General features: G+C 40.8%; 1 protein-coding gene across 1 annotated transcript in view; it reads right to left on the reverse strand.

Moving 5' to 3' along the window:
* Nucleotides 1-1,940: 1,940 nt before the first annotated feature.
* LOC134351371 (transmembrane protein 114) overlaps nucleotides 1,941-19,927 on the reverse strand; it is a 114,876-nt gene continuing 96,889 nt past the window's right edge. The window contains exon 4 of the mRNA XM_063057446.1: nucleotides 1,941-2,170. Coding sequence (XP_062913516.1) covers nucleotides 1,941-2,170 — 230 coding nt within the window. The remainder of the gene's footprint in view (nucleotides 2,171-19,927) is intronic.

The raw sequence follows: 19,927 nt of genomic DNA on the forward strand, positions 1-19,927 counted from the left end.
ATTTATTTAATGATCATTTTCACAAATAAATTAATAATATTTTCAATGCTTAATACCTTTCCTCTAGGATCAATGCATCTCAAGATGACCAATGATTTTATGACAAAACTGCCACCCTCTTCTTAGAATCAAGTTGTCAATGTCTTGCATCATATTGACCATATTGAATAACGTAATGTTTTCACAAAGACTCACAATTATTTATTCTTTTGAATGTTAATATATTACAACTGGTCAAAACACTATTTATCATAAGCAGTAAAATATGCAATAGAAGTGTTTCTTCAACATTTTGTACATAAGAGACACACAAACTATAAGTGCCTCTACACTGTTCTAAACATCAAATGGCAAGTATTAACATATAATAAAAATAAATTAAATAATGAAATATTATTGTGTTTCTAAGTAATCCCAATTTGCTACAGGAAACTTTTCACTTTCTGTTCTGTACTTACTACAACATTAATTAGATGGGTTCCACCAATGGCTCAGCATTTTTGCACAATGAGCTGCTGAATCATAGTCACCAGAAAGATCATAGACTGGATCAGCTGCTGTGGTAAGCTGGATCAGCACAATAGGAAACTGATGTGGATCACAGCTAACTTCAGAATGAATTAGAGAACAGAGAGCCAGCTTAGTTCACCAGTCTTAATCCTTCATAAAATCCTGTCAGAGTTGTGTATGTAATGACAGCATGGTGGTTATGACTCTCCATTGTGTAAGTAGCCAGTCATTGTCCCGCTCAAAGCTCTCAATAAACACTGAAAACTTGAGCAAGATGTTCAAAGGTAACAGCTGTGTATGGAACAAAATCCATGGAGGTAATAGAAAAATATTGAAGGAAACCCAAAAAAAATCACTTGGCTTTAATCATCAGATCATTTTTGAATGAAATATGTGTTTATCTCAACATTCTTGCAGTCAACCACTTAAGAGTTAATTGCCATTTCCTCAGACTGTTTAGAATCTTTAAAGAAGGGATTATTCAAAAATAAAAGCTTTGTATTTATATATCAAGTTGCACTTCTCTAATGGTTTTTAAAGTCTGACGAGTATTAATGGAGTAAAATAACAAGATCTGCACAAAGCAATCTCTCCACAAACAGCTAAGTAGTAATGATTGGATAATATGCTAGTTATGGGGTAATTATTGTTTAGGGTGCTGGATATTGAAACAAGGGTGTTGGATCTATTAGAATTCCCCAAGAGAAAAATCAGGGCCTCATTTTATCTCTAATCAGCCTTTCTAAACTCCTTCATATAAAATAATCATTTTATAGATTCCTTGATTCCAACTTTTGGGCTGGTCTTTGAGCTCCCATAACACCCCAATTCTAACACAGGGGTGTTATCAACTGACTACAGCTAAATCCCAGTCAAGCTTGGATTGTGATATTCAGTCTAATTACATCTTGTGCCCTAGTAACCACAGCTAGCCACAGGCATGTAAGATTGCTTATATAGCTCAGAAATCTTTTGGGACTTGGTATTTTTATTTAACAATAAACAAATGTACTTACAACAGAATGGAGTAACAGTAAAAGAAATTCTCTGTACGACAGAAAATCCTTGCCACTTGACCTGAAATTCCAAGAATGTTTCTCCCAAAGTCATCACGCATAAAGCAGCTACAGTAATCTTTTTCAGCTGGAGGTTCTACTTGCAAAGAAATTTTGACCTCATTAGCAGAAACACGGCATCTACTAAGCAGCATTGAAAAGCAGAGTGCTCTCATTAAAAAAAAACAGCTACTAGTATTTATTTCCAAACTTTTAGCATTGAAACCATTTGTAAACAATACTGATTTTGAGAGAATTATATTTAGACGGGTTCGCCAGATTTGCCTGGTTTCTATATCAAAGTTAGTTTCAGAGACTTCCCTTTGTTTCACCTCAGTTCTGAGCTCCAGCGAACCATGAACAGATTCTTTAGCTTTATGGTGATCCTTCGTGTCTTTCCTTCATGCCTGTCAACTTTGCAGCCAGTATGAATGCAACACCTGTGAACACCTCAGCGGTGAGTGAGATCCACACCAGAGCCAAGGACCATCCAAACCCGATGTTAATATCTTCAAGTATGTCTTTTCCAGACAGATTGACGGCTTCCTTGAACGCTGCTGCAGAATACCCGACGTACACACTGATTCCAGCAAGTGTTACCAGCGCTAGGTGAAACAGAAAGTGAGACCTTCATTAGAGACAGCCACAATTATAATCTCTCTAGACATTCTTCCTGGCCATGTCTTTTTCAGAATATTGACCGTGCAACATTTACTGATGTATTGTCATGTTTATAAAAAAAACTACATTCTGTGCTAAAGGATGTGGAAAAACGAGCAATACATAGAGGCACAAGGAACTACAGATGGCCGAATCTGAAGTAAATGAAACCAAGTGCTGGAGGAGTTCAGTGGGTCAGGTAGCTACTGTAAAAGGAAATGGACAGCTCTACCATCTTTATCCCTTTGTTGCCTATGCCTCCACCAATCACCTCTCAGCCTCCCAACCTCTCTGTAACTTTTTTCCATCTTATCTTTCCCCCACCTGACTCCTTCTGCCAATCATCCCTCCTCACCTCATCACCATTATTCACCTATTACTTGCGAGCTCTTGCTTAACCCCCTCCTCTGCATCTCTTTATACTGGCTATCTTCCCCTACTCTTTCAGTCCAGATGAAGGGTCTTGAACTGAAGTGTCGACCGTCCATTTCCTTCTGACAATGCTGTCTGAACTACTCTGTTCCTTCAGCAGTTCGTTGCTTGAAACATTTCTTGTGAACTGGTTACTTAGAGTTAAAACCAGTTTGCATTTTCATTTCAAATAAGGACAATGGTCAGCAGCTTGATCAGTTGCACTTCTGCAGTAGTGTTGGCTAGAAGCCTGAGCGACCTTCAGGGATGTTATGCTCTTAGTAAGGTAGCATTGTTGAACAGGTGCTGGAAGTCACTCACGATCACTTTTGGAGGAGGACATTCAGTGTGCACATGCCAACATTTAAACAAATGCTTGGCAACAAAAAGAAAGCATGCTTCAGGAAGGAAGGAGGATTTTTCTGTGGAATCCTCTATTGCATGGTGTCCTATGCAAAATAAGAGAAAAAAAAACCTTAATCCCCAGACGCTTCTAGAACCATTGGCAAAACTAATTTTTTGAGATGTAGCTCTTCATTCAGATAACAAATCCAACCAAAAAGCAGCATGCCATTTCACTATGACTTCCAACATCTGGTAAACTCATCAATGGGAGAACTGAAGACTGCTACACAGGCAACCTAAGAATTTTATAAAGTACGTGGGGATAATCTGGGAAGTAACGAGAAGAAACCTCAGTTGTGTAAAGTATTGTAAGGCACCCTGAAAGTCGTTCTAATACAACTGCGAGCTGTAAAGGTTTCTGATTAGAGGAAGTCAACAAGAATGTGTGGGAAGCAGGAATCAAGAATTGTTCAGGAAGTTGGACTCAACAATAACTTCTTAAATGTAAGAAAGGAATCAAATGAACAGTGAAGTAACATGACCTGTTCTATAGAAAACTGACTGAAGTTGCTTGCAAAGCAAAGTTTGTGGCCATGATCTTGTGCCAGCCAGTGATTTTACTGCAGCTGGGAAATAATAATGTGTAAATCAGAGTGAGCAGCGTGATTGCAAATCAAACACTGTAAAGAATGAAACCACACAATCTGTGCTGAGGTCTGGATGGTTTCTGACACCAAGTCTGTGGACTGGTGTGTGTGCTTGAAGAAAGGGACAGAAAAAAAATCAATACCTAAATAAAAAGTCCTTTGAGAAATGCATTAATAAAATATAATGATAATAGATAATAGATAAGTGGAATAACCATAGAGGATAATGATAGAAAATGGAAATAAATGGCAAGAGAATTGGAATAGAATTAGTTCATAATATAATTCATCATAATAATAATGTAAGTCATAATAAACTAATTTAAGCCGAGCTGTTTGAATGGTCAGTCATATGGTTTATTGCTGCTTAATGTGAAATGTAAGCATGGGACCACATATAATTTAAATCTCAAATTTTAAAAGAATGACACAAAATTAGAATGGTATGATTGCTAAGTTTGCCAATAACAGAAGTATAGATTGGAATAACTTTTGAAGAGGACACATGAAGGGTACAAAGTGATATAGATTGGTGAACTATATCTGGCAAATGGCATATAACATGAAGAAATATGAAATTTACCATTTTATCAGGAAAACTTTTAAAAAGCAATCTATCTAAATGATGAGAGATTGCAGAGCTTTGAGATGCAAAAGGATCTGGATTAATATAGCAAAAAGTCAGTAGCAAGTACAGTAAAATCTGAACAAATCTGATGTTCCAGACATGGAACTTGTTTAATGAATCCCAGAAACTGCATAGACCATATTTACATAAATACAAATGCAATGAATATTCAGTATGTACACAGAATGCAATAAGTAACAATTTGATACTCTTAATAAAAATACTTCAATATGTACTGATCATATAACTACACCATTTGGTATGATCTCCGGAAAGCCATCTCACGGGTGCAGTGGAGATTCCAGACTAGACTGGAATCAACAAGGGATGCTTGACAGCTGTGGCAGGGTTTGAAGGCCATAACCTCCTACAAAGTTAAATCTTGTGTCATAGAGGACAGCAGAGCTTCACTTACAGGTCAGCTCAATGCCTTCTTTGCTTGCTTTGACTTCCATAACAGGGAGAAACCATCACCCACCCCCATGTCTCCCGATGATCCTTTGGTCTCAGTACCTGAATATGACATACAGGCTTTCTTCAAGAGAGTGAATCCAAGGAAAACATCGGTCCAGACAGTGTACCTGATCGAGTACTGAAGATCTGTGCTGATGTATTCATGGTTATCTTCAACCTCTTGCTCCAGCAGTGTGTGGTACCCACTTGCTTCAAGCAGGCTTCAATCATACCGGTGCCCAAGTAGAGCACAGTAACCTGTCCAAATGACTATCACCCAGTAGCACTTACATCCACAGTGATGAAGTGTATTCAGAGGCTGGTGGTGAAGCATATCAGCTCCTGTCTGAGTGGCAAATTTGATCCGCTCCAATTTGCCTGCTGAAGCAACAGGTCTAGAGCAGAGGCCATCTCACTGGCTCTTCATACAACCTTGGAACATCTGGACAGCAAAGATGTATACATCAGGGTGCTCTTTATCGACTATAGCTCAGCATTCAATACCACTATCCCCTTAAAACTAATTAGTAAACACCAAGACCTGGGCCTCAATACCCCCTTGTGTAATTAGATCCTGGATTTCTTCACTTATAGACAGACCCCAGTCAGTTTGGATTGGCAAAATCATCTCCTCCACAATCTCCATCAGCACAGGAGCACCACAGGGATGTGTTCTTAGCCCCCTTCTCTACTCCCTTTACAACTATAGCTGTGTGGCTAAGAACAGCTCCAACACCATATACAAGTTTGCTGATGACACCACTGTTGTGGGCCGCATCAAAGGTGGTGATGAATCAGCATACAGGAGGGAAATTGAAAATTTATCTGAGTGGTGTCATAGCAACAACCTCTCACATGATGTCAGCAAGATCAAGGAAATGATTGTAGACTTAAGGAGAGGGAAACCAGAGGTCCACGAGTCGGTAATCACTGGAGGATCTGAGGTAACTTTAAATTCCAGGGTGTCACTATCTCAGTGGACCTGTCCTGGACCCATCATATAAATATAATTGCAAAGAAAGCACGACAGCACCTCTACTTCCTCAGGAGTCTGCAGAGATTCGGCTGATATCTAAAGCCTTGGCAAACCTCTATAGATCTGTGGTGGAAAGTGTACTGACTGGCTGTATTGCAGGCTGGTATGGGAACACTAATGCCCTTGAGCAGAAAATCCTACAAAAGGAAGTGGATTCAACCCAGTACATCACGGGTAAAGCCCTCTCAACCACTGAGCACATCTACATGAAATATTGCTGCAGAAAAGCAGCATCCATCATCAAAGATCCTCACTAACCAGGCCATGCTCTTTTTTCATTGTTTCCATCAGGTAGAAGGTACCAGTGGCTCAGGACTCACACCACCAGGTTCAAGAACAGTTACTACCCCTCAACATCAAGCTGTTGAACAAAAGGGGATACTACACTCATTCTATTTCTGGTGTTCCCATAGCTGATAGTCTCACTTTAATGACTCTTTATTTTGTTATTTCGTGCTCATTATTTATTGCTATTTACTTATATTTGTATTTGCACAGTTTGCTGTTTATTGATCCTGTTTACTGTTCTATAGGTTTGCTAAGTATGACCCCAGGAAAAAGAATCTCAGGGTTGTATGTGGTGACATGTTTGTACTCTGATAATAAATTTTACTTTGAACTTTGTGTATCATGCTGGTAACTCTGTTATTTTCTGGTTTAGTGGTAACTATTAACTACCAGCTGCCATGGATAGTGAAGAAAACCAAAAACCAGAAGGGTTTCATCCCAAAACTGTTTATTTATTTCCAGAGATGCTACCTAAACTTTTGAGTTCCTCTAGCATTTTGTGTGTGTTGCTCAGAAACCAATCAATCATTTCCGTCAGATTGCAGTCAATCAAAAGTAAATTCTGCTTGTTTAGACAAGCTGAATCATACAGGTCACCCATTAAACCACCAGTATTGATAGAAATGCTAGATGGAAGAACATCATTTGTTGAGGAGTAATCACGAAAAACCCAGGAGTAAGGAAAATGAACAAGGTTATTGATCGATCCATTAGTATTTTTTAGTGATCATCCCAAACAAGATTTTCTGAATGAGAACATTTTATCTTAGCAAAACCATAGGTTCTCAACAGATATTTTTAAAATTTTAAATAACTTTTTTTTATCCTGGAAGGGAAGGGAAGCCAATGCTAATCATATGGTTTTCATTTTCAAAATTCACTGTTTCCTAGCAGGAGATCCTGTTAATTTTTATTACATCGTTAAATTTCTACAACTTGTTATATGCAAAATTTAAAGGGTTTTTGTACATTAAGAAGTTAGGAAAGAATGTTATCATTTATTGCTGGGAAATTTAAATGAAGTAGAAATATTATTTGCATTCAAATCTGATTGTCTCATTGTAGGAAGGATATGGAAATATTAGAGAGGTTGTAAAGGAGATTTACTAGGATGCTGCCTGGATTAGAGAACATGTCTTATGAGGAAAGGCTGAGCAAGTTGGGACTTTTCCCCTTGGAGGGAACTTGGTGCAGGTATATAAGATCACGAGAGCCATTGATAGAGTGGACACCCAACACATTTTTCCCAGGGAGCCAATGTCCAATACCAGAGGACATCCATTTGAGGTCACTGGAGGACATTTAAGGGAGATGTCAGAGGTAGGCTTTTTACACAGAGAGTGGAATGCACTGCTGGGGGTGGTGGCAGTGGCTGATACAATAGGGACATTTAAAAGGCACTTAGATAGGCAGATGGATGAAAGAAAAATGGAGGGTTATGGACAAGGTAGAACATACAGGGTAAATGGTAGGGCACTGAGGGGTGCAGTGGAACAGAGGGATCTGGGAATACAGATACAAAATTCCCTAAAAGTGTCGTCACAGGTAGATAGGGTCGTAAAGAGAGCTTTTGGTACATTGGCCTTTATTAATCGAAGTATTGAGTATAAGAGCTGGAATGTTATGATGAGTTTGTATAAGGCATTGGTGAGGCCGAATCTGGAGTATTGTGTTCAGTTTTGGTCACCAAATTACAGGAAGGATATAAATAAGGTTGAAAGAGTGCAGAGAAGGTTTACAAGGATGTTGCCGGGACTTGAGAAACTCAGTTACAGAGAAAGGTTGAATAGGTTAGGACTTTATTCCCTGGAGCGTAGAAGAATGAGGGGAGATTTGATAGAGGTATATAAAATTATGATGGGTATAGATAGAGTGAATGCAAGCAGGCTTTTTCCACTGAGGCAAGGGGAGAAAAAAACCAGAGGACATGGGTTAAGGGTGAGGGGGGAAAAGTTTAAAGGGAACATTAGGTGGGGGCTTCTTCACACAGAGAGTGGTGGGAGTATGGAATGAGCTGCCAGACGAGATGGTAAATGCGGGTTCTTTTTTAACATTTAGGAATAAATTGGACAGATACATGGATGGGAGGTGTATGGAGGGATATGGTCCGTATGCAGGTCAGTGTGACTAGGCAGAAAATGGTTCAGCATAGCCAAGAAGGGCCAAAGGGCCTGTTTCTGTGCTGTAGTTTCTATGGTTCTATGGTTCTATGACTGTATTAGATTGATCGGGAGTGGCTAAAAGGTCAGCACGACATTGCGGGCCAAAGAGCCATACTTTGCTGTACGTTCTACGTTATGCTTCAGTTAAAAGGGTCAATGGTGAAACCACATCTGGAGAGCTGTGTACAGTATTTGCTCTCATTATAACAATATTAATGAATTGGAAGCATTTTAGAGAAGATTTATTGGACTATTCCTTGATTTGGTGGGCTGTCTCATGAGGAAAGTTTGTACCAGCTGGGTTTATATTCCAAATGGTAATTTAGAAGAGAGAGAGGGAGAGAGAGAGAGAGGGAGGGAGGGAGGGAGGGAGGGGGGGGGGGGGGGGGGGGGGAGAGAGAGAGAGAGAGAGAGAGAGAGAGAGAGAGAGAGAGAGAGAGAGAGAGAGAGAGAGAGAGAGAGAGAGAGAGAGAGAGAGAGAGAGAGAGAGAGAGAGAGAGAGAGAGAGAGAGAGAGAGAGAGAGAGAGAGAGAGAGAGAGAGAGAGAGAGAGAGAGAGAGCTTAATTACAAGATCTTACTGTAGGGTGATTGTAAAGAGGATAGGAGACTCTGGAACTAGGCATCACTATGTTATAAATGAGGAAATGCCCTTTTAAAACATCATGATGTAACTTTACTTTCTCACAAAGTAGGTCATGTATCTTTGTAACTACCTTCCTCGAGGGGCAATAGAAGCAGTCTTCTAATCTTTTCTTCAAGATAGAGAGCGATGAGCACTTACAAAGTGGTGAAAGCAGACATCCCACCCTGCAAAAACTTATTTCAGGGAGGTATCACCACCATTTCAGGGAGGTTAGCACCCCCCCCACAACACCAAATCACCCCCCCCCCACCACCCGTCGACCTCCAAGGGTGTATGTAATACTTTGTTTAGTGATTTTGTCTAATCTGTAAACCAAGTTGGGTATATGCAGCAAATGTGACATTAAAATATGTGCTTATATTATATCATATTATCATGTTTATTCTATTATAACTTTAAACAAGTCTACAGGGAGTTTGGCCTCATCACGTAGGTCATCAATAGCGTAGCTCCTTGGCAGCTAGCCAGCTAGTTTAAATAACGTTAGCTATGCTGTAATGACACCTGTTAAACTCACCTCAACACGTCTTTTACATTTTAACCCACCATGGGCAATAGAAAAGTCACTGTTGCAAACAGTGCAGCGAGCAACACTGTCATTATTTTTGAGGTCGACTGTAAAGCCCACCCACAGAGAAAACTGATAGGTCTACTTAGCAGGGGTCCCCAACAATTTTTGCACCGCAGACTGGTTTAATATTGACAATATTCTTGATGACCGGCCAACCAGGGGTTGGGGGGGGGGGTGTTAATCACGACCGGAATATAGGTGATAAGTCAATAGCATCATAACATTTTAAGTAACATTTAGATATTAAACACACAGTGCATATTTTCCCCGTATGAACATATAAAGTCAATGCAACACACCAATATCGCTGAATCAGTGCGAGCCCTGGGCTTGTTTTCCTGCAACAAGGCGGTCCCATTGAGGGGTGAGGGGAGACAGCGATACTTGAAGGGGGATCCTTATGTCCAGTCTGTTCCGCAATTTAGCTTTCGTTGCATTCATTGCAGAAAACTCTGCTTCACAGCAATATGATGTTGGAAATGGAAGCAACGTTTTTAGTGCTTCCGTGGCTATCTCAGGATATTTAGCCTTGACTTTGATCCAGAGTGCCAGCAGAGATGTTATGTCAAACATACTTTTCAGCCCACTGTCATTTACAAGCTCGAGAAGTTGATCTTCTTCCCGCGCTGGCATGGATGACGCACGCGTAATGATCTTGCACGGCCCGATGGTTGGGAACCACTCTTAGCACGAAGGGAGACCAATCAGGATGCTCGCTCTCCTTCTCCCTCTCAAAAATATCTATTTCCAGGATATTGTATATAACTTCCGGGCGTCAGGGAGCCACTATCGATTTGCGGGAGACTCCCGGATCTTCTGGGAGAGGTGGGATGGCTGTGAAAGGTTAATATGGATATACAACAGAGTGAATTTGAGATGGTTTGAACAGATTGTTATTTACTCCTGTGTTTGGTTCATAGGTTTGAATATATAAATGGGGATGGTAAGAAAAAATACTAATGAATATTCATTGAGACATTCAGCAGTAATGAGGGCTAACTGGAGTTTGGAACACAGATAAGGTGTCCCCCGCTTTCCAAACGTTCGCTTTACGAAACCTCACTGTTACGAAAGACCTACATTAGTACCCTGTTTTCGCTTTCAGAAGGTGTTTTCACTGTTACGAAAAAAAATTCAGCGTGCGGAAAAATCAGCGCGTGATAAAAGGCAGCGTGCCCCGAGCAGCCACTCTCCCCCAGATTCGGAACTGCTTTGCTTTAACACGTGCCTGTGAGCAGCCGTTTGCAAGATGAGTTCTATGGTATCGGAAAAGCCTGAAAGAGCTCGTAAGAGTGTTACACTTATGGTAAAACTAGACATAATTAAGCATTTTGATCTTGGTGAACCAAGTAAGGACAAAGTGAGTTTGGCTTGTGGAAGCTGACGAACATGATGTTGAAGAGGTTTTGGCATCCCATGACCAAGAACAGATAGATGAAGAGCTGATGCAATTGGAAGAAAAAAGGATAACAATCAAAATCGAATGAGTAATGATAAAGTACGACTTTAATTTTGGAAGGGTACATCAGTTTAGGGGATATTTGCAGGATGGTTTGAGTCCTTATTAAAGAACTGTGTGATAGAAAAATGCGCCAGACTCAGCAGTCAAGCAAGCCTTCCACATCAGCCACAGCAGACGATGAACCTCGACCTTTGACATCGAGGTGGGCAGAGATAGAAGAAGATGAGCTGCCGGCTCTAATGGAAACAGGCGACGAGATGACACCCCAGTGTCCCACCACCCCAACCCCCAGGCAGATACCGATTCGCGGAGAATGCAAAGGTAGCCGGGAGGCACACAGCACATCTTTAAGAAAAAAGCCAAAATAAACATGCTAATTAATTAGGTGCCGCCGACACTTAATTGTCGGCCCAGATCAGAGACGACGCAATCGGAAATCGGCACTGATCTGGGCCGACAATTACGGGCAACACCTAATTAATTAGCATGTTTATTTCAGCTTTTTTCTTAAAGATGTGCTGTGTACCTCCCGGCTACCGCTGGACCCCTGTGTTCTTTGCGGCAATGTATCGCTCAGCGGCCTGGAGGGTGGGGGCCATTGCACCACCCAAACTCTGACGACTCAGTCTAACACACCATCATCAGTGTGCTCGGCGCTATCTTCCCGATTCCCGTAAGTGATGCTACACTGTACATACATTATTTCTACTTTATATAGGCTGTGTATTTTTACGTGTTATTTGATATGATTTGGCAGCTTCATAGTTTAAAGGTTACTGGAGAGAGTGTTCTTGCCAGCAGCGCTTGAGTGAGATTTTGTGCCGATGGCGCTTGCGTGACATTTTTGCTTCGGAGAACAGTACCGGCAATGATTGTGGAAAAGTATTTCTACTTTATATAGGCTGTGTATTTATCATATCATTCCTGCTTTTACTATATGTTACTGTTATTTTAGGTTTTATGTGTTATTTGGCATGATTTGGTAGGTTATTTTTGGGTCTGCGAACGCTCACAAAATTTTCCCATATAAATGAATGGCAGTTGCTTCTTCACTTTACGACATTTCGGCTTACGAACCGTTTCGTAGGAATGCTCTACCTTCGGATGGCAGGGGAAACCTGTAAATGCAAAACCCTGCAAATCTGAAATAAAGAAAAAATGCTTAAAAATTCTGGGGAGAAAGAAATAATTAATATTTCCTGCTGATTGTAATAAATTTAAGCATTAACACAGAATATTACAGCACAGTACAGGCACATGATGTTGTGCCAAATTTTTAACATACTTTAAGAACAATCTAACCCTTCTGTCCTACATAGCCCTCCGTTTTTCTATCATTCATGTGCCTATCTAAGTTCCTTAAACATCCCTAATGTATCTGCCTCTGCCATCACACCTGATATCACACATTCACTACATATTGCAGAAATAGAGAGAAGGGGAACATCATCACAGGTCCTTGATAGAGTGAGGGTGGAAATGACCTTAATGACCAAAAGAATGTGTTGCAAGGACGGGGCTGGGGACGAACCCAAGTGCAGGACACAGGCGCTGAGGCAGAGTCGTGAGGCGTTAGCACCGCCGCGAATGGGGAACCAGTATCCAGGAGAGTCTTTACACAGAGACAAGGGTCATGTAAAGTATCCCGGAAACGATGCGGAACTTAGAACTGACAGTTCTCACGATTCAAGAAACAAGGTTTACTCACACTAGAGTCAACCAACAAACTAGCAGCTCCTTTTTGTGATCACAGGGTCTTTATCCTGCATTTTCTGATAGAAAGCAGGTGTGTGTAGTTAGTGGAACCTGGGAATGATTGGAAATTCAACGAGGGGATTGAGGCCCAATTCCTGAGGTAACTAGCAAGGTGGGGGATTGCCAGAAGGGACCATGACAGAATGATGGTGCAAGGTATTTGGAAGTGATACTGGGAGAAGGAAATACAGTGACTTTTAGTGCACCTGTTCATCAAAGCAAATATCTAATCAGCCAATCACATGGCAGAAACTCAATGTATAAAAGAATGTAGACATGATCAAGAGGCTCAGTTGTTGTTCAGACCAACCATTAGAATGGGAAAGAAATGTGATCTAATTGACTTTGACCGTAGAACGCTTGATAGTGCTATACAGCTGGTCTTCTGAGATTTTCATGCACTACATTCTCTAGGGATTAAAGGGAATGGTGCGAAAAATGAAAAGAAAACATCCAGTAAGTGGCAGTCCTGTGGATAAAAATGCCTTGTTAATGAGAGAAGATAAAGGAGAATGGCCAGACTGGTTCAAGCTGACAGGAAGGCAACAGTAACTCAAATAACCATGCGTTACAACAGTGGTGTGCACAAGAGCATCTCTGAATGCACAACACATCAAACCTTGAAGTGGATGAGCTACGGTAGCAGAAGACCACAAATGTACATTCAGTGCCCACCTTATCAGGTACAGGAGGTGGCTAATAAAGTGGCCACTGAATGTAAATAAAAGATGGATCTAGAGCAGACATAATAGCTGCAGGAGAATTATTATCAACAGCCACAACTTGACTAAAATAGAAGCAGCACTTTTCATCTGAAATTGTTAACCCATTGTTGGGTGCTGAAGCTATAATGTGCCTAAATGAAAGATGAAGTGAAGTTCTTTGAGATTTTTATGATGAGCTTTATTTGAACAATGCTGGAGCCATAGAGAGATCAGACTCAGAATAGGATAGAGAAATAAAATAAGAACAACTCAAATCTTGTTCAACATTAACTGCCTGTCCCCTCAACAGTCTTAGTCAGGAGAATTATACTTAAAGTCATTCTTCTTGTTGTTTGTCAAGACTTTATTATAAGGTCTCAATAACAATACCAACTAGCGATTCTACTCGTGAATATTACTTATATTCTGCTGATTTGACAATATTTATCACACTATTTAAGTCGAGTAGTTTTCTTTGATTGTTTGAAAATGAAAGGAGCCAAAAGAGAAATTGTTGAGGATGAGAACTAGTTCCACCAGATGGAGGTACCTCCAGCCTGGTAACTTCGCCCTCCTGCCCCCTTCTCTCTGCCTCCATTCCCCATCTGGATTCCCGCTTAAACACTTCCCTTCACCTCACCCGACCATTACTTCTCTCTTGTGCTTCTCCTCCTTCTCTGTCTCCCATAGTTCACTGTCCTTTCCTGTTGGATTGCTTCTTCTTCAGCCCTTTACCTCATCCACCTATTGTATCACATCCCAGCTTCTTACCTCATCCTCCTCTCCTACTTACTCACCTTCCTCTTCACCTGGTCTCACCTATCAGCTGCCAGCTTGTACTCTTTCCCCTCCTCCCACCTTCTTCTTCTTCTGGCTTCTTCCACTTTCCTTTCTCGTCCTGATGAAGGGTCTTGACCCAAAACATCAACTGTTTATTCCACTCCATAGATGCTGCCTGATCTGCTGAGTTCCTCCAGCTCTCTGTGTGTGTCCCTAAAGGAAATGGATGACTGCAAATATGTATACTTAGTTCCATTTGATCATACAGGAGAAAGTAAGATTCATCTTCTAGCCATCTCCCACCCTGCATGCTCTAAAAACAAAACACCATCCAAACTCAACCAATTTGTGCGTGGAATGGGCTGCCGGTGACAGTTGTGGAAGGGGATACCATAGGGTCTTTTAAGAGACTCCTGGACAAGTACATGGAGCTCAGAAAAATAGAGGCCTATGGGTAACCCCATGTAAGGACGTGTTCGGCACAGATTTGTGGGCCAAAGGGCCTGTATTGTGCTGTAGGTTTCCCATGTTTCTATGTTTCTAATTTGTATATTTGTACATAACAAATCTGACTTACCAAATGGCTCTGAATCTAGCATCATCGTGACTTTTAAATTCTTTCAGCTTCAAGATCTAACAGTTTAATTTTCATCTCTGTAATCTGCTTCAATTTAAAAAAAACTTCTGGGTTTCAGTGTTACTTCAAATCTAATTATCTTATTAGCATCCCTGATTTTCATTACTCAGGCATATCTTTAGCTCCCTAGCTAATGAGGTCTAGCTACAAACCCACGGGACTCAATAAAATGAATTATCCATCGCAGAAATTGAAGGCAGAGGAATGGATTCTAGTTCACTCCTTGTTTCTATCATTCCTCTTGATGTTCCTTAACCATTTCTGATAAACCTGACTTCTCTCTATGTTTCTAATGTTCTTGTGCCACTTAGGTGACTTCACACACTGGTGTTTTTTTCTCAGACGCCTTTTTGCACCAACGGTCTAAAAGCATCAGTAGACACAGTTCACGGACACCTACAATTAATGCTGCAAAGCTGAAAGAACTACTGACAATTAACGTATCAGCTATTTGATGCGCTAAGTGATAATATCAATCTGGTTGGCAAGCTTCCTTGAACTCAATCAATTAGCCAGCATGTCTGGTTTGAAAGAAGCCAAGTTAAATAACCACATTTTCCAACACTGCAACTCGTGAGGAATCAGTTCAGGTGCTGTGGGCCAGCAACTGCTCTACTGATAGTGTGCTTATTTACAAAACTGTCCTTTTAACTTCAGACCACTTACTGCTAGTTATTTATGTCAATAACTTAAGACTGGCTCCAGTTTATGACAAGAAGCTAAACGAAGAATATTGGTTGGAAGTTTATCTTACTCCAGACTCTTTTACCTCCAGAAGTTTCCACTGCCACATTAGAAAGCTGAGCTTGGAAAAAAAAGAAAGGCCCCCTGCCTATGAGGACATGCAGCAGTTTCCCAGCAGGTGACAGTGTGGAAACAGTCAAGGGCCTCATCTTCAAGTTCCTCCAAACAAGTCAAATTATGATTAACTGTGTAACTCAATTCAAACAAATTAAGTGTAATTATCAGCTTTCAGAAAGCAAATTAATGCCTGGCATTCACAGGTTATTCAACATTTCTTTTAAGACAGCCTTAATAAATTCAAAAATCCTTCCAGCACAGCATTTAATTATCACAACTGATTCAATTCTGTAAGTGTACAGGTGCGCAATACCTAATGGAAGGAGCAATCCAACTCTCTGGTTCCATTTACTTGGCACTTTTTAGCATTTGCCCTACCTTGGGATAATCAGTGTAGCTTATTAAACTCATAGATTCTGTCTAAACCCATGACGCACAATTAAGCTGCTCCCGTACACAAAACCAGTGCAAAATGAGCCTTCTCCCACTTCTGCATGACTCTAGGTGTCATTATGATATACTGAATCTCTTCCCAGCAACTCTCCCTGCATAAATACAGGGATTGTAACTATTCCACAGTGCAAATGCCGGCAGAGAGACCAGTTCCCTAAAATGCTGATCACAAAACAAGGTTTTCAATGCACTCTTTTTAAATTCGCAAAATGAGCTTCAAAATAACCATTTTCCTCAATGTGTTGAGGTAGAAAAGAATTCTGTGTTGCTTCTTGAAATCATCTTACTCCATAATACAGTTTATGTAGGTCAAAATACCCTATAATTAGTCCATTACCACATTACACACAATTTGGATTTTCCAATTGTTTTCATGTCCAATATTACAAGTACTATTTTAAGGTCTATAAATAATTTACAACAATATTTACTTCCTTTTGTTATTTCTTAGCTTAACCCAAATTAATTCCATTTCTTCATCACCAAGGTCATTTCTCACTACTGTACTGATCTCCTCCTTTTTTAACAGTGTTACACTGCCCACTTTTTTTCTTTTCATCGGTTTTTCTTAAATATTAAATATACTGGGATATTTATATCCCAGCTTTGGTCACCCTGCAATCAAATCTCCATTATGCAAATAGAGATCGTACACTTTCACATCAATTTGTGCCATTAATTCATTTGCCCTTTTGTGATTTCTGCAAACATTTAGATATAGTCCCTTTAATTTTGTCACTTTTAACATATTTTCTGTTCATTGAGCCCCATTCCTATTGAACTTGCTTTTTCCATCTATTATTTTCCTTTATCTTTTACCTGTTTTCTTACCTTTTGAACTCTCTTCAAGATTCCCATGTCCCTACCAGGCTATTTTAACCCTCCACATTAGCAATCACTTCTGTATGGATGTGGGTCCTTGCCCTCCTGAGCTCTGTTCTGCACAGGTTCCATTGCCTCAGAAATCTAAAGCCCTCCATCCTGCACCATCTCACAATCTCCACAGTGATTCAAGCTGCCATTTCCACTCCGAAATGCAGAGCTCAAGCTGTTGCACCTGGAGATACTTCCTGCATATATTGTTTTCTGAAACACTGGGAGTATCCACGATTTCACCTGGTGCAGGATTTGCTACCTTAACATATTTCTTAGCCCATTGAAGGTGGATAACTTCTTTCTTCCTCTCCATGTCATCTGCCCCCAAGGCTTCCAATGCAATGTTATACAATCTGCATACCCTTGGATTGCTTTTGTTCCACATAAGACTATAAGAACATAAGACATAGGAGCAGAATTAGGCCATTCAGCCCATCAAGTCTGCTCCATCACTCCATCATGGCTGATCCCAAATCCCACTGAACTCTATACACCCCCTTCTTGCCATATCCTTTGATGCCCTGACGAATCAGGAAACGATCAACTTCCGCCTTAAATATATCCATGGTCCTGGCCTCCACCGCAGTCTGGGGCAGAGCCTTCCACAGATTAAAAGAATTCCTCCATTCTAAAAGGTTGTCCCTCAGTTTTGAAGCTGTGCCATCTAGTTCTGGATATCCCCACCGGAGAAAACATCGTCTACGCATTCATCCTATCTGGTCCTTTCAACATTTGGTAAATTTCAATGAGATCCTCGCGCATTCTTCTAAGTTCCAGTGTGTACAGGCCCAAAGCTGCCAAACTCTCCTCATGCGTTAACCTCTTCATTCCCAGTTAGTCCAGTAGAACAAACATACACAACATTTAGAGTCATCTATTAGCAGTGTTTTCAGCAGTTAAACATTTCACTTATGTTGTAGGTTTTAATCCACTGACCACTTTAACAGAGAATACACTATTTTTATTTCATGTTTTTGAGGTACAGTGCCAAATATACCCTTTCAGCCCTTTGAGCCCTGCCACCCAGCAATCCCCCAATTTAATCCTCTCCAAAGCATGGGACAATTTACAGCGACCATTTAACCTGCAAACCGGTGAGTCTTTAGACTATGGGAGAAAACCAGCGCGAGCACCCGGAGGAAGCCCCCACAGTCACAGAGAGAATGTACAAACTCCTTACAGGCAGCAGCAGGAATTATACCTCCATCAATGCACTGTAAAGTGTTCAGCTAACCACAATGCTACCATGCCGACCTAAACTGTATGGACATATGAAGGATGAGACAGTCAGTCAAACTTGACAAGCCTGATGGATATTGCTATTACAGGGTGGCAATCTCGCCATTAAAAGAGTTAACAGCACAACTATGCTCACTGACAATTTAACTTCATGCCATTTTGGATCTCCCCCTCCCCCTCCTACTTTCAAATCCCTTACTCACTCTTCCTTCAGTTAGTCCTGACGAAGGGTCTCGGCCTGAAACGTCGACTGCACCTCTTCCTACAGATGCTGCTTGGCCTGCTGCGTTCACCAGCAACTTTGATGTATGTAACTTCATGGGTGTCAGTTTACAGTAGCACAAGTACGGAATGGACCATCCATTCCCATCTTAAAATCAGGAGAGGAAAATAAAGTCATGCAAGCAGAAAGTTCCTCTTTAAAGATCTTTGTTGATGGATCATCATCATTTCAGGATGGAGGGAGATTTACAGGATGTGGTATATATGTAGAGGACAAGGAAGGAGAAGAGATCTAAAGTATTGCAATCATATTAGCTGAAACTATGTGTGCTCAAGTGACATATTTTTGTATCATGCCTATATACCAGGGTGTATGGGGTGGTTGGTCCTGACTAAATATCAGGAAATGCCAATATCGATTATATAGCTTCTCCCACCCAACACAACTCTGCCTTCACGTAGGACTTAGGTCGGGGTGCACCCTGTCTGGCTGAAGGAGCTCTGTCTATGGCAAGTGTTTGGTGCCAGAAAAATAACCAGACCAGTGGTGGTGGTGTCACCTAAAATCACTGAAGTCTTCGGCAGCAGGGAGATGGATTCCAGGCTTTGGTGGAGGATTGTCTTTGTACAACAACAGCAAAGGTTGGGCGATGTCTAGTGTATGATTCCCAATCGGGAACACCAGTAGAGGACAAATGCTCTAGTTAGATGAGCACTGCGGCAACAGAAGACAACGGCAAACTACCGTTGAAATTTCTGCCTAGTCAATCAGGGAAAGAAACAAAAGAAGATAACCAGACAACAACATGAATGGAGTTGATTCTAATCAACAGAACAACACCTCGCTCGGTTGGGGTAGTCATGTGCTGCAGGTGACACCAGACTGTCATCCAGAGACTGTAAGCAATAGGGAAACACTTCATCAGAAAGGAAAGTTAGACAACACATTAAATGAAATGAAAAGGTTGGAAGTTGATATCTTAGGCCTGTCCGAAATTAGATGGACTGACAGTGGCAAATTCACTAAGAATAGTTCTCTGATAATGTATTCTGGAGGTCAACAGCATATGTATGGAGTTGGAATTATTTTAAGCAAACAAGTATCAAAATGTCTTATGGGATTTTGGGCGCTATCCGACCGGCTGCTTTTAGTTAAATTAAGGGGTAACCCTTTTAACATTAGCATAATTCAAACCTATGCGCCAACAAATGATGCAGATGAAGAGGATATCAACAAGTTTTATGAAGATCTCGACAGTGTTTATGAGCAATGTAAATCTCACGATATAAAACTAGTCATGGGAGATTTTAATGCCAAAGTTGGACAGGAAATGGTTAATAACATCATAGGACCTTTGGGATTAGGGGACAAAAAATGAAAATGGAGAAAGGTTTACTGACTGGTGTGTCAGAAACAACCAAGTGATCACCAATACTTGGTAGATCCACATAGATTGTGTACTTGGATTAGCCCTGGAGATAGAACAAGGAACCAAATAGATTTCATTACCATCAATGAATGCTTCAGAAATAATATCACAAATTCTAAAGCCTACCCAGGAGCAGACTGTGGTTCAGGTCACCATCC

This window comes from Mobula hypostoma, chromosome 9, assembly GCF_963921235.1.
Source record: "Mobula hypostoma chromosome 9, sMobHyp1.1, whole genome shotgun sequence".
Lineage (NCBI taxonomy): Eukaryota > Metazoa > Chordata > Chondrichthyes > Myliobatiformes > Myliobatidae > Mobula > Mobula hypostoma.